We start from the raw sequence: 15,479 nt of genomic DNA, 5'->3' as shown, positions 1-15,479 counted from the left end.
AGAATTACTCTAAAAACACTTATTCGACTTCCCTGTACAAGCACAAGCAAGGAGAGATCAAGACAACAAACATCCTACAATTCTAGATTCACATGCCAAATACAACTGGTCTAATGCACCCCTTCCTATTCTAGTTTCAAACCTGTGATGCTCTTGAACTACTGAACACAGTGCCTCTTTTCATTCTTTTATCTTTAAAATATTTGCAGATTCTCCTGATATCGTACCCTCTTGCTATATTTTTCTCTAACTTCATTAAATTCCCTCAAGGCCACATCTTCAAATCTGTTTACTACATTTGTTGCCCTTTTCGGGATGTCATTAACATAATGAGGTGCTGCCATCCCTCACAGGTATCCTCTCAAGAGTTGTCCTAACAGAGCCCTATGAAAAAACATTACCACCTTACCCTGAATATGGTATTTTGGTTTCACAAGCAATACGCAAGTGGAGAAGTTACTGAACTACGTAAGAGTGAGGTAAAAGCTTTCCTGAATTAGATGCTAAGTAATCGCATTGTTCAGGCTTTATATATTTTAATTCACTTCACGATGAACTAATTATGATATAATGTGAGAAAAAATCCGCTAAAGAGACGAAGGGCATAGTGCACCATTTCCAGTAAAGTACCACTAAAATCATGGGAAATTTGAAGTTCTGAGATCATGTCACACAGAGAAAACTGTGTATTTTATCCTTCAAGGTCATCTAAGCAAAAAGATAACTTTTAAGTAGTAAAAAAAAAAAAAAATTGTCTCTGTGCTGCAAGAAATGCAAAACCAAAGTGAAGATTAGATTCTAAGTGGGCATTCAGTTCTCAAAGGCAAGTATTTATACATGAAATTTATGGCATGAAACGGTCTCTAGCAACTCAAACCTACCCGGGAATCCAGAGGACTGCTTAGCATGACCACAGAGTAACCATTCAACACTGCATCCTCTCCAGTCTTACTTACTGTTCCTAGAACCTTGCTTAGAGACCAGGAGAGATGAGCTCTTTCTCAGTTATTCCCTTGACTGACTTTGACACCCTGAGGGAACGGGTCATGTCTTCTGCTACCAACTTTTTTTATCTTTACAAATAGAGCTTGCCCACTGTTGTAATGAGCTCCGAGACCTACTGATCAAAGGAATGCTCTAGTCTAAGTTATTCATTTCATATATGACTGTGGGAGATAAAAACAGTAAAAGTAGATGGGAAGCTCCTCTTAAACCACATGAGAGTAACAAAATAAATGAGTCAAGTGGCATAGAGATAATACTCAAAATGGAACAGCCATATAGGAAGAGGCAAATATCACAATCTCACAAAGGAGCTGTGCAAGACTTCCTGACAAACTGATCCCCACCTCATTTGCAGTTCTGCAGAAACCTGAAGCTTACAATGTACACGTAGAATAATATCTGTAGACTGGGGAAGAGAGAACAAGTCTGACTCGACAGAAATTTCTGTGGGGGGAAAAAAGCAGTCATGCTCCTGATTCAAATGTAAAAGCTCAGTGTCTCCTCCATTTCTTTCTTTTTAATTGAAGTACTTTCTTCATGTTTGCCATAAAAATCCTTTAATTGACTGCTTCACTATTTCACAAAATAACACACAAAAATTCCCCTAATTTATCAGCTTTCATGTTCTTATTCCACTTACTTTGAAATTCAGTACTTGAATAATGTGAATGTTTTTTTGCTTGTAATGTGTTTTTGTCTTTTAAGAAAAAGCTTAGTGTGATCCCTTGCTGTGTAATTTGTTGATGCAATCAGACAGAGTCCACGGCCCTAAAAAAAGTTCCACAAATAAATTAAGCTAAAGCAACACACGAAAAAAATCCATATAAGTTGTTACTAATAAATTTCTTCTCTGCAGGTTTCCCATCTCCTAGCCACTGTAAAAATAAAGAATTGAGAATTATACACTGCAAGAGACATTAGGCATAACCCTCACTCACTAACCACATTCCTTTTCAAAGAGAGCCTACACAAATCTTTGACGAACAGACAGTAAGGACCAGGCAGTAGAAAAAGCTTTTTGTCTGCTAGATATAGACTATTATAACTTAGGCCCAAAGAACTAGAAAATTTCAGCAGTGTTCATAGCAAACCTGAGCAAGAAGACGCACAGACTGAAAGCCCATCAGATCTATTCCTCAACTCAGGCCTGCACTGCAGAACATTCCCCTGCATCCACCTGAAATGGCTGTTGCTTTGCCTCCAATTTAACCACACTGCAGACAATGAAAACACAAGGAAACTGACGACTAGAAAGCCTAATATTTAAATTAAAAGCTGATCAGATTCAGTAGTTCTTAGTACAGGTATAGCAGACGTGGACAGCAGTTAAATCAGATGTATATTAGCAATTACAGAAATTACAGAAAAAGAGAGAATTTGCGCATCCATGTGTGCCTTCTGTCTACATGTAAAAATCAGAATAGCAACAGACTTTGTTATAGAGTATCACCTTTGAACTTATCCAATCGCCTACTCACTATTGCTTTCCAAATCCTTTAAACAAGTAATCTTCTTTCATTGGTATTTGCATTAAATAATGATTTCTTCTTAAATATATTATTTTACATTTGTCTAAATTATACCTTAGACCATTTTAAAATGCTCATCTGCTTAAAAAACTCCATAACACTCTAGAATCAAAAAAAGAAAACTTTCTTCCAGTACCCATATAAACTAAGCCACTTCCATATCATTTACAAGCTTTATCATACTATTGCTCCCTTCGTCTTTTATATTTTTAGTGAAGACAATACTTTCTTTTTGTTGATAATACAAATCATAATTTTGGTTCCTGGACTGAACACTTCTCCTTGCTTACAAGAGTACAGTGAATTTTGCAACCAGCATTCCTAATCTGTTTTATTTTTTACTTCTCTATTACAGCCACTACTAGGAACTGCAGGAAAAGCCTAAAGTCAATGTGAATTAAGCATGTCTCCTTTGATACATACATCCAAAAGACGGATCACATTGTTGGAATGATATGCCATTACTCAACTGTAGCTGTATATTAATTATTGTTGCATGGATGAATGCCACAAGAAACGCCTGATCACAACTTCTTATACTTTAAAATGAATATATTTGGTTGTCTTTGAGTATCTTTTACACTCTCCCAAAATTCAACATCACATTGACAGCAATGCTCATAGAAAGCAGTTTCTACCATTCTGTATTTCCATACCTCATCGGCAATAACATTCTGCATGAGACAAGAAGCTGCATAACACCACAAGTAAACAGAATTCAGCCAAGCCAAGGCAGAAGGACAAATAAACAAATCAAATAATGATTATTCCTCTGGAAAACTATGCACATGCCCCACACTGTCCTCTTTCTTGTTAAACAGCTCTCTCATTTTTCCACTAAGACCTTGTAAGTTACAACAGCATCTTCAAAGAATTGTTTTTATTCAGTTAAAGGAAATACAAATGTATCAGGGTGGATATTGACTATGGTGAATAATAACAGTCAATCTGGAAGGTTGTAGCAAATCTATCCAGTAAGTATGAAGAACTGAATTTGTGAAAATGTCTTGATAAATTTTGAATACTAAAAAAATCCAAGAAAACTGTGATTTAGTGAAGGCCGTTATGTATGCAACAAAGAAAGGAAAACTATTTATTCATTTCTAATCATCTTTTCTCACATATTTCTTTCCCCAATAGCTATATCCTGTAGGAACTTTTAATAATATTGTGTCACATAAATACATGTCTGCAAATAAGACAAAAAGAACATAGAACAATGCAGCTGAACAGGACTTCAAAAGGCTATCTGGTCCTCCTAAAAGACAGAGTCAACAAAATGTGTTATTCCTCATGGATTTTGTCAGACATGTTTTAAACAACCTCTTCATAAAATCTGGTGACATAGTTTTCAAAATCTCCCAAACAATCTCTTCCAGCACTTCAATATCCCTGTCATCAAGAAGTTTTTTCCTACGGCTAACCTGCAGCTTGCTTGCTGTGGTTTAAGCCTGTTTCTTTTTGATTCACGCATTAAAAAAATGAACACCAGATTGTTCCTTTCCTTTTTGCCATATCCTTCTATGTACACCCCCTTAGTAGGTTGAACAACCTCAACTTTTTCACTCACCATCTTCCTCTGAGGCCATTTCTCCCCTCTGAAATGCAAGGAGAGCAAAAGCCTCCACAATGCCAGGCAGAAGAGGAGTCTTGCACGCCACATCTCCTTGCATACGCACTGACCTGCTATGCTGGTGCATGCTATAACCCTCAAAACCTCTTTTACAGCAACTGCTTGTATCATTGCTCCCCACCCCTGTGTCTGTTCAAGAGACTATTTCAGTTTCAGTATCTTGCACTTTTCCCTGTTTAATTATATCTTTTTTCCCAGAACATTTCAATAATTTATCACGACATTGTTTGTTTCTGATTAATCTTACTTCACAGGCTTCATTAAAAAAACAAGGATTTGTCAAACACCTGCAACAGCTTCTGCACCAGGGATAACTGAGCAGGCTGCGGTTGTTCAGCCTGGGAAAGGGAAGACAGAGTTTGACAGGTGCCATTAAAAGCATGAGCAGCATGAAAAAGGTGACTGAGTACTTCGACGGAAGAACTAGGTTGCTGCTACCGCGGGAGACCAGAGAGTAGCAGATTCTAAACAAACAAAAATGTTTTCCACAAGTTTACCACATGTGGATGCTAAAAGTTTACACTGCTTGAAGAGGAGGCTGGGTAAGTTCATGAAAGAGAAATTTGTCGAAGGTTACTTTTTACTTAGCAAATACACAGGTAATGCCTTCGGCTAAGGAAGCTTCTTATTTGAAAATTGTTAGAGATTGCAGAGCATTAAGGAATGCTTGCCGTAGAGCTATATTCTCCCCAGGTATCCATTTCTGTCCATGCTGGAGACAATATACTAGGCTAGAACAGACTTTGGTTTAATTCATTATGGCAGATCTTATGTTTTTATGTAAGCTGACATTTTTAAACTTTACAAAATACATCTTAAGATGTTTTAGGGAAGATCCATAGATTTTAGGAAAATCTCCAATTCCTTGGCAATGCCAAGTTTTCAAAGGAAAACATAACTATACTCCACATACACTATGACCCATAAAAACACAGCAATAAATACAGTCAACTCAGTTTTGAATCATCACTTTACTCTCAGGTATCCTGTTGTTATTATCATTTAATTTTCATTGGTTTGTAAGATTCCTGATTCTGAAAAACAAAAAACAAACAAAACTAAAAATAAAAAACAAAACCAAAAAAGCATTCACTGGTATTGAAAACCACCAGCTGGTTAGCAGTGATACCAGAATGAATCATTTCAGGTAAGCCTGCATTTTGCCTGATGGTTGAAAGAACTGCAAGTGCTGATAATGTTTGTAGCACTTTAAGTAGGACACTATTTACCTAGTTAATGATATATTTCAACTCCTCCTTGTTAACTATTTTTCCTCTGCCTCTACTGTCTCTAACTGGTGTCCAGAAGCACTAAGAATCTAACGATAACACTTAGGATAGGTAATTCTTTTCTTTTTTCTCCAAATTTTTCCAGCAAGAGGCCAGAATAGTTATTTTCCTTTTAAGAGTAAACTATTGCAAAGCTCTGTCAGAGTAATGCTGACTTACTAGTCTCATTAAAAAGTAGCTGGATGGAAGAAAATCACAACTAATTAAAACAGACATCTAATCTTGAACTCTGCCACAGCCAAGTCACATCAATACAATTTGAATGGTTGAGGTAGAGAAACAATTTTCGCTTTTTTCAAGTCACTGTGGTGGGCTTTTAGAGAGCAGTCCTTGAACTCAGAATAGATGCCCTTAGTCTTCTGCCTTCTCTCTCAATTGCTTTGTAATGCTCAAGATACCATCTCCCAGTATTAACCCAGATGTGCATCTGGTATGGCATTGCTCCCTTTTCTGCAATCTCATTTCTCCAGTTCATTTCAGTCTGTGTCTATATTTTATATTTGTGCAAAGAGAAAAAGGTTGCAGTTTCTGTTAACACTTTTGCAAGTTTTATTTTCAGAAACTGTCCATTAATTGAGTATTTTAATTTTTCCACAGCAGTGGGATAATCTTCACTTAGAAACTAGCTTTTGAGTTTATTTAGTTTCAATTCAGAGAGTGCTGCTGTACTCATTTTAAGCTATTACCCTAAAATCAGTTTTTTTAGAAACTGACTTCTAGTTCTGGGGGGAAAATATATTCTTAGAAGTAACAACTTACAAACAAATTAAAAGCAGTCTAGTAAAAGGATTCACTATCATGTCTGGAAGCATTTATTAACAGAGTTGCAGGATGCTACCATTTTAAGTCACCATTTTCAGTTGTTTATAAATGTCGCCAAATTTTTACTGCCACCTACTTCAGCAGTGTAACTATTTTTTATTAAAAATAAGAATTTCAAGAAAACCATGTTAACTATGGGTTTTTTAGAAAATGTTACAGAAAAACGTTATTCTGCCCACAAAAATAAAACATTATCAATTTTTTTAGCATTTTGTAGATGCTGAAAGTTGATACTGATTGAACAGGCTGACTAATTTCATGAAAGAGAAATCTATCAAGAATTACTGTTCATTTAATGCATAGACACTACTTCGGCTAAGGCAGATTTACAAGCTGCAAGCTTGAAGAAGGCTCTTGAAATTTGAAGGCGGCTGCACTTCTGCTATAGATGAGCATTTTACTCTTTCTGATGTATTCAAATCTGTTCAAGTCATCCACCTGTGAGAATTCAAAGTCTATATATCCTCAACAACCGACCTGGCACAGTTTAGAAGCTAAATCTTCCAAATATTCAGTCTGCCCTGAGTGTTTGATTCAGGGATGGTCAGAAGTTTCCTTACAACCGCAACTCCCAGGTCACGCCAGGCTGAAGCAACACTGCAGAAAGCAAGTAGTCTTTTTTTCTTGAGCTCTCAGTGACATAGCATTATTGGCTTGATAATATATACAAGAAGAGTGATCTGCCCAAATGCAGTAGACTGTGATCAGCTGACCTGGAAGATATTTACTGGAGAAACAGTGACTGTTCACAAGCATCCCACCAAGAAAGATTAGAGACAAACTCTCCTTTTGAAGAGAAGTCAAAATGAATGGGAAAAGCAATGGGAAAGGCAATAGGAAAGGGAAAGGCATCAAAATTAAAAGGTATCAAATAAAAAACTGTTTTTTTTCCATGCAAAATACAATGTGACCATAGAAAGCACTGCCTGAGGATAACAGTGAGGCTAAACACTTCACAAAAAAAAAAAAAAAAAAAAAAAAAAAAAAAAAAAAAAAGAAGAAGAAGAAGGAATGATGGCATTTAGACTGCTAAAAATATAAAAATACGCAGGATTATTCCTATTATTACAATATACTATTTGGAAGTGACAGTAAATATCAGATTTAAGACTAAACATCATTAGCTGAAAAACTGTTTCTTCAAGAAAGCAGCCTAGCACCAGCTGTGCAGGGCAGGCTATCTTGCTACTGGCTATTTCCAGCTTTTTTTCCCCTCAGTAATTTTGTAGTGATATTCCTAGAGACCAGATAATCAACTAAAAGGACTTTGGGTCTGATCATTACAGCACTTAGGTTAAAATAATATTATTCAAGTTTAACAGTCTTCAGTTCAGTTTCTCTGTCAGGAAATATAGTGTTAACAAACTTGTCTATGTTCTGTCAAAGACTGTTTCTATAAGCACTGCATGCATTGTTACTAGACTAACAGTAAACCAGAAATACCACTCTCCCTACTTCCCGGACCACACATGGTTAGCACTAGCATTTAAAAGTGATTCTCACAGTAAGCCACCTTTCTGTGGAGAAAGTTGGGGAAAAGCCAGATTGAAAAAAACATGTATTTTTCTGGCAGGAAGGGAGAGGGAGAGGAAAAAGAAAAAAAAGGAGAGGAGGGGAGAGGAAAAAGAAAAAAAGGAGAGGAGGGGAGAGGAAAAAGAAAAGGAGAAAACCTACAGTTCAAACCTTTCCTGCTGGAGCCAGATTTTTAAGTTTAGCCCAAAAATTTCTCTTTAACAACATCCAAATGCTTTTAGAGCATTGTTAGCAGTATCAGTCTGAAAATTAAGACACTGTATACTAACTCACATGAAGTGAATTATTTTGGCAGTTATCAGGCTCTAAAAATAGGCGTTTATAATAGAAATGCTGACACAAATATAACCAAACCGGCAAGAAGGGCACCATTATAATAAGATTGTTCAAATTCATTATTTTTAGTAGAATGAAATAATGTTCCAGTGGACTCTTCTGAAGACACAGAAATGTCAACTGAAGGTAGTCTCTAGTTTCTGGGCATGAATACAGAAAGTCATTATATGCCACTTCTCTGAATGTCTTGCAAAAAGGAAGAAAAAGAAAAGGAAAAAAAGAACAGGCTTTAAGAATTCCTTCAACTTATGTATTGGGCTACCTTAGCCAGAAATTCCAAATAAACCAAATGTCTGCAGATGAGCAGTAAAATATAAAGCATGAAACAGTTCATCTACAGCAAAAATACCACACGGCTGTTTCACACTTGCCATTAATATTCCACGTCGGATCCTTGAAATACATGTGGTCTTATAATCAGTGCTATTGGTGAGATAAAATGCTAAACTATTTCTGTAGTGCCAAGGATAGTTAAATTAGTCTGTAAAAAGTCATGCAGTTTCCTTAGTAGCCTTATTTACAGCTAACTTACTATGAAGTAAATCATCCAAGTGCATTTAATTATTTCCCATATTTCTTCTTCTTTCTAACTCTTTCCTCTCCCGATTTTTTTCCCCACTAAATAATAAAGGTATTGTGTTTATGCAGTATAGCTACTAGGTGACTAGATCTTTGCACACAGTACAGCATGTTGCACTGCCTATAATGCCAGTCATTATTCTTCCTGACTTCACTAACTTTCTCCAGCTGAAGCATTTAAGATTAATGAGGCGTTTGTTCTCAATCAAGACACTTTGTATGAATACAGTTACACTTTCAGAGGCCATGCAGATGACTTATTTAATATTATTTCATTTTTTTGTTGTTTTGGGAGGGTGATTTATCACTATTTTGGGGGCCTTAACACAGATGGATTCAATATCACTCTTCTCCCTTGTCAATAATCATTATCAAACAGGACCTCCTGCATAGTAGAATACAAAGATATGCTTGAAAGATGAAAAGGCTGACATAAAATATTGTAAAGCATTCATACCATTACTCTTTCCATAACTTCCATTTTTTTCTCCATCGCACAAAACTGCTTTTTTCCTCATTTGCCAAGCACATTCCATTAAGGATTCAAACTCTTACTTGGAAGAGGATACCTCAGACAGATCTTCCTCAACTAAGTATCCTCTTCCTCTGCAGTAGTGTGAAGAGGAATGAAAACATTTCAGATATTTTGGAAGTTAGAATATGAGACAATAGATATTTTCTGACAATTAAATCCTCTGATTTTGTGCATTCTTCTGATGCAAGAACTGATATTTTAAAAGGCATGTGGGTACATAAGTCCCACAGTTCATCAAATCTGTTTCAAATCATCTACAATAGCCACAGTGTTTAGGAACACTTAACCTGATCAAGAATTTAGATTAACAAGGTTATTTTTCTTTTTTTTCATATAGAAACTTGAAGTCTGAAGCATGTAAACTGGAATATACAATATACTCACTCTATTTTCCCTTAAGCAAAAAGAGGTTGTGCAAACAAGTAGTTTTCTTTAATTATGTCTCTCTTTCCAGAGACACTTACGGTGCTGCAGAGCAAATTAAAATACAATTAAATATCATACGTATAATAACAAGTATAGAAAAATTTATACAAATCAAAAACTGGTTAATAAAAAATACATAAGCATGTAATTCAAAGGTAGCATAAACCTTTCAGCAGAAGTTTGGTGAGACTAACATAAGTTGCATATTTTAGAAAGGCAAAATAGTACCCTGGGCAGTACTATATTCAATTAACTTATCTTTTGTAAAAGATGCACAAAATATTGGTTAAAAGGGAATCATATTTCTCCTAAGTATAATGCTGAGATTAGATGGAAGTATCATACTACTTTGAAGTGAAAGCTCTTAGGCTAATCTAAGGCTATTCTTCAAACTCTGAACAGACAGAAACATGACCCAAACATGATAAATAGGACCCAAAGAAGTATCAGCAGTGCTTAATCATGCAGACAGCAGCAATGGGTTTCCATACACACAAAAATACACTAACAGATTTAAGTTGTATATCAAGCAAGTTTTTTTCCACAGAGTACTAGTTTCATATTGCTTTGCAATGAATAATACTATTCAAACAGGCAATGACAAAAGAGAACCACAAAAAAAGGAAACCTCAGTATCTACTTTATCCTTATGCTTCAAGCAACAACCAGCTCTTCTTCCGCTACTCCTGACAAACATTTGCCTAATGTGTTTTTAAAAATCTTCAAGGAGGAGATTCTGCAAAATCCTTACATAGCCCATTCCAGTATTTCATTATTTTTACTAATAGAAATTTGTGAAATTTCATGAGATTAACATAAACACCTGCTGATGTAGTTTAAGGCTGCTACAACTCGTCTTGTCCTTAGTAGGAAGAGATGACAACTGATCATGTTCCTCTTTGCAGTATACATATAATTTTACGTATGGGAATACTATGCATTTCCCTTCTGTCTTCTCCTGGCCACACTGAAGAAACTGAATTCTTTTCAATCCTCCCTTATGGAATGATTAAGGCCTAGGAAGAACAACCAAAAAAAAATTTTTTTTTCAGAAATCTCAATTACTCCTCTTCTCTTCCAGTCCATTCAGTCTAATATTTTTTGGAATATGTGCGCTCACAGTCAAACACAGCTCTTCAGCTGGGCTCAAAGCTGAAGAGAGCAGAAAGATCGTTCCTCATGTTTTCCTGGCTTTACTCCCAGTATAGAGTTTAACCATCCCCGTGTGATGTTTGGACGTTCTTAGAACAGTATAATACTGATAACTTATGTTCAGTTTGTGACCACTCTGATGGCAGCAGGAGCTCCTGTCCAGGGAGGCACTCCCACCTTATATGTGTGCAACTGATAACTCCTAAGTATTTTATCTATCTCTGTTGAATTACATATAATTTATTTTATATCATTTTTGCAATATAGTAATATTATTTCTAGCCTCATCCTACAAAATGCCTGACGTTCTTCGTACTCAGAGAAAATTCAGCAGGAATGCTTTTATTCATCCTTCAATTTCACTGAAATATTAAAATAACTCAAGAAAAGAATATATTTAATAATACTAGACAGTTGTGGAACAGTTTAACATATTCTGCAAGTTTAACACTTTGGAATTTGCCCACAAAACATACTTCCCAATCAGTTGTGTATTCATCTTAAAATGACTTTAAATGGACCAGTGCACATGAAAAGTAATCAACAAACGGTCCACAGAAATTTATCATCATCTTAATAATTTAAATTAAGAGTCTGATGAGAATGATGGCTGGTGGCCTGAGATACTGAGGGTTGAAAGCAAATCCATATTCCAATATATCTGGCAACTACTGATCTAGATCATATTTCCCTGGCTTGAATATCAGAATCTAAAGCATTATTAAAAGCCTGTGAAACTCAGGACATACAAATCTTATGGTTGTGCCTTTCTCCCAGAAGCTGTCATAGCAAAAAGATTTATTTTTAAAAAAAAAGTTAGTTTCATATGATTTGTTATTAAATACATACCCCTTTGTACTTACAACTTTATTATTGTCTAGGTGCTTAGAAATTGATAGATTGATAATTTGTTTGGTATTTCTCTTGGAATTCAAATTAGATTGACTGCCAACTGCTACTCTCAGTCACCCATTTTCTCCCTTTTTAAAAGAATACATTATTTTTTTCTAGCCTGATGGCAGTTTAGTCTGCAAATTCTCAGAGATAATCACTAATAGTTCTGAGATTGCTTCAGCAACTTAAGAGTACTGAGACGCCCTAATATTAAAAAAGAAAAATTAATCAGGGTATCACTTATATATGAGTAAATAACAGAATTTCCAATACAGCCTTATTCACATGAAACTGTAGGATATTTTTTTTACTTAGCACCAACGGATAGCAGATTTCATGCCTAGTATCTGTTATTTCCTACATCTTTCAACTGACAAAGAACAGTTCACATTGACACGTGAATTACACACAGCATCAAAGAATACAAGACACTAGATTATGATGGACAACCTTTAAGTAAATTTAATACTAATGACAGATGCCAGATTTATTGCCCCAAAAGAAAACAAAATGAGACTATACACAAAAATAGAAAAATAAAGTATGTAAGTAAACAAGCAATACTAATTTAAAGTTTCTAAACACTGCAAAACTAACTAGCTTCTTCAGCTGCTTCAGAGACCTGATCTAAGAATGGGAAAGCAATTTTTTCATCACATATCTATTCAGTCTTCAACATCCCAGTGAAACTTCCCAACTGAATGTCAGAATACAGCATTAAGAATGTGAATTTTACTCAACAGAGATATTTGAATAAGGAACTCTCTTGAGGGCATCAGTTCATTTCATTCAGGTCACCAGATCACAGTTAAAGTTTCAAAAAAAGTTGAAGCTGTCAGCACTAATAATTTAGCTGTACATTTATCAATACACTCCCAAAATCACAGCAATTCAGTTGAATACGCAATAGCTGACATTTACATTAAATTAAGCAAACTGTCCTTCTAAGTGGGCAACATCTAGCATTGAGTCTGCACTGTGAAAATTGTGCTCCATTCCACTTCTATGAGCTTCTGAGTACCTATGACATTAAATCCCAGAAATCCGTTGTGTTCTCTCCAGTTCCTACAGTGTACTTTTCGCAGAATCCAAGAATAGAACCTCTTTGTACAAAATTTCCATTCACCTAATTTCTGTATGCTCTTGACATTCCAGTTACTCTTCCACTACCTCATCTCCAACAATATAAATAATTTGGCCAAAAAATATCTTCCTTACAGATTGGCCTGAGTTTCAGAAAGTTATGTGTACCACTTTTTCAGTATGACATTCATAACTTTTCTCATGTAAGATGTTAATAAGAAATACTACAGTCCCCTCAAAAGTCTCAGTTTTGACAAATGAGTGCTTTCTTTCAATGCGAATTTATCCCCTAAGATTTTGCCAAAGAAAAATCATAATGAGGTCAAGCTCTATCCTTTTCCCCCACATTTTCATTTTTCTATCACATTCCACTATTCTCCCTTACTGCCCCATAGTGAAAATAAGTAAGAGCCAAACCAGTCATTATCTCATTATTTTTGTTCTTATATTCTACCTACCACTGTGCTATCTGAATGCCCTCTTCACTTGCAAAATAACCAAAATCATTTGTAAAACAATCCTGAAACTCTAAACTATTTTAGAAACCTCTCTACAATACAGCATTAACAAAATACAGGACTGAATTTTGTTTCCTTTCTTCAATAAATTTTGATAAATAAACACTTTATAATCAAAAGATGAAGACTCTCTCCAAATTTAATAGGAGACTCCAAGCCAATGATGTAGAGTTTTCAGTGTTTTTAACAAATACATATGATTCAATCCTACTACTGTCATACAAGGTATCTCATGAATCCTTAGAATTCCCATACTTATACACGCCATTGCTGTCTCTCTCCTGAAAAAAATCGACGAAACTTTTCGATAGAGCAGCAGGGCTGTCTAACCCTGTTTGCTTAACTGATAATTAGATTCCAAGTTAATGGCACCCTGACACCTGACAGGGCAGGCTTTTCCCCTCAACCTTACACTGACTCCGGAAGAATAGTTGCAAAAGTAGTTCCAGAGATCCTCAAACTCCTGACTGTCTGATAAGAAAGCTATAACAAGGTTTCCTGGTTACCAATGAAAGATGAAAATTGGTTTTTACCTAGTAAAAATGCCGTGCCTACTAAAACGAGAACATATTATAGAGACAGAAATTGATTCAGTAAACTTTTAATGGCTATTCGCTGAGAGAACACTAGACTAAACATTATAAACAGATCATATTTTTGTAATGAGTAGTTCTAAGTCACTCTTTTCCTTTGGTTTTCCCCAGCTTATGTAATGTGTGCACTATAAATGCCAGTTCCTCATTTGTTTCCTTAATACTCAGTATGCACAAAGGAACTCAAAAATGCTGACCATGTACAAAAGGAAAATGAAAGTTTTCACATTTATTCCTATTTTTACTTTGCTAATACTATCACTGTCAGTTATCTTAAAAGTGAAGTTCATAATTGTAAGAAATGAAGTGTGAAAAGTGATATCACAGTTTCCAGGAGTGCGAATCCTCATTTCTTCTTGAACATATCTAAAAATTTTATCATTCCATTTAAGGATTTACATTTTTAAGGCATCTGGACTATCTGATTTTAATTCAGCAACTGAATGAGGAAGAGCTGTGTTGCCATCAAAAATCATTATCACATTTCCTCAAGCTGTTTTAAGGAAAACAAATATTAGTTGCCTTGGCAGGCCAACTAATAGATTGATGAAAGGTAAAATTTTCAGTAGCTTATTTTTTTAAACAAATATAGAATTTGGGGATTTTATCAACTATTACTTACTTATCTATTTATTTCCCTTTACATAAAATTATTGCACATTCATTTTTATATCAAACAATAGGCATTTAGGAGCTTCAGGAATGAAATCTTTTTCTGATTATACACTGCAGTAAATCTTTAAATGCTGTAAAAGAAAACTTGCATTCTAGACTGCAATTTACTATTCTATTTCCCCTTCTCTGTTCCCCAGCTGCCACATACATACTCAAAGTCTAAAATATTTAGAGGAAATCTCATTTCTTATTCTCTCTCTTACATATATTTAAATGTTCAGTTGTTTCTTTGAACAATGTTTTACACAGAACTATACTGTTAGCCAAGACTTTTCTTGAGCCTGTAAAACTTGTCCAAGTTTATGTCTCAAAATGCAGTTACATTTTACATTGCAATCTAATCATATTTTGCATATAAACCTTTCTTCAACAAAAGTGTCTTCAGAAAAACCGAGATACACAGGCTGCATTACACATATAATGTGTGCTCCTTTTTCTTTCTTTTGATCTGTAATGTGTTAGATAACTGAGCAATATGTGAAACTTACAGCTGTCCAGTCTCCTTTTCTGCATCGAGAACACAACCATTCACTACGGATTTCATGAGAAGGGACACCATAGCAACCTAGAATAAGAGAGCTGGGTTGAGTAATATATTCTGCCTTTCTCTCTATGGCGTCATACAATTCAGTTGTATACAAACACTAATACAATTCATCTCCTGTGACCACGAGGCCCTTCCAATGTTAGGTTTAATGCTATTCCCAAGTAGTCTATGGAATATGTAAATTATATTTACATGCATTTCCCAAACCTCAAAAAAAAAAAAGAAAAAGAAAAAGAATTTTTTATTTCCTTTCAGTTCAATAGCAAGTAACCAATTCTCCCCTGCGGTAACACTGAACAGTTTCAAACAGTGCACTGACATTCACTCTGT

The 15,479-nt window shown here is 35.3% G+C and overlaps 1 protein-coding gene across 10 annotated transcripts in view; it reads right to left on the bottom strand.

The window, feature by feature from the left end:
* KDM4C (lysine demethylase 4C) overlaps positions 1–15,479 on the bottom strand; it is a 255,488-nt gene that overhangs the window by 76,603 nt on the left and 163,406 nt on the right. For all 10 annotated transcript variants that reach the window (XM_064502918.1, XM_064502920.1, XM_064502917.1 and 7 more), the window contains one exon: positions 15,091–15,167. In XM_064502918.1, the coding sequence (XP_064358988.1) occupies positions 15,091–15,167 (77 nt within the window). The remainder of the gene's footprint in view (positions 1–15,090; positions 15,168–15,479) is intronic.

This window comes from Dromaius novaehollandiae, chromosome Z (assembly GCF_036370855.1).
Source record: "Dromaius novaehollandiae isolate bDroNov1 chromosome Z, bDroNov1.hap1, whole genome shotgun sequence".
Classification (NCBI taxonomy): Eukaryota; Metazoa; Chordata; class Aves; order Casuariiformes; family Dromaiidae; genus Dromaius; species Dromaius novaehollandiae.
Note: the sequence above shows the minus strand (reverse complement) of the source record. Positions and strands in the feature narration are given on the sequence as shown.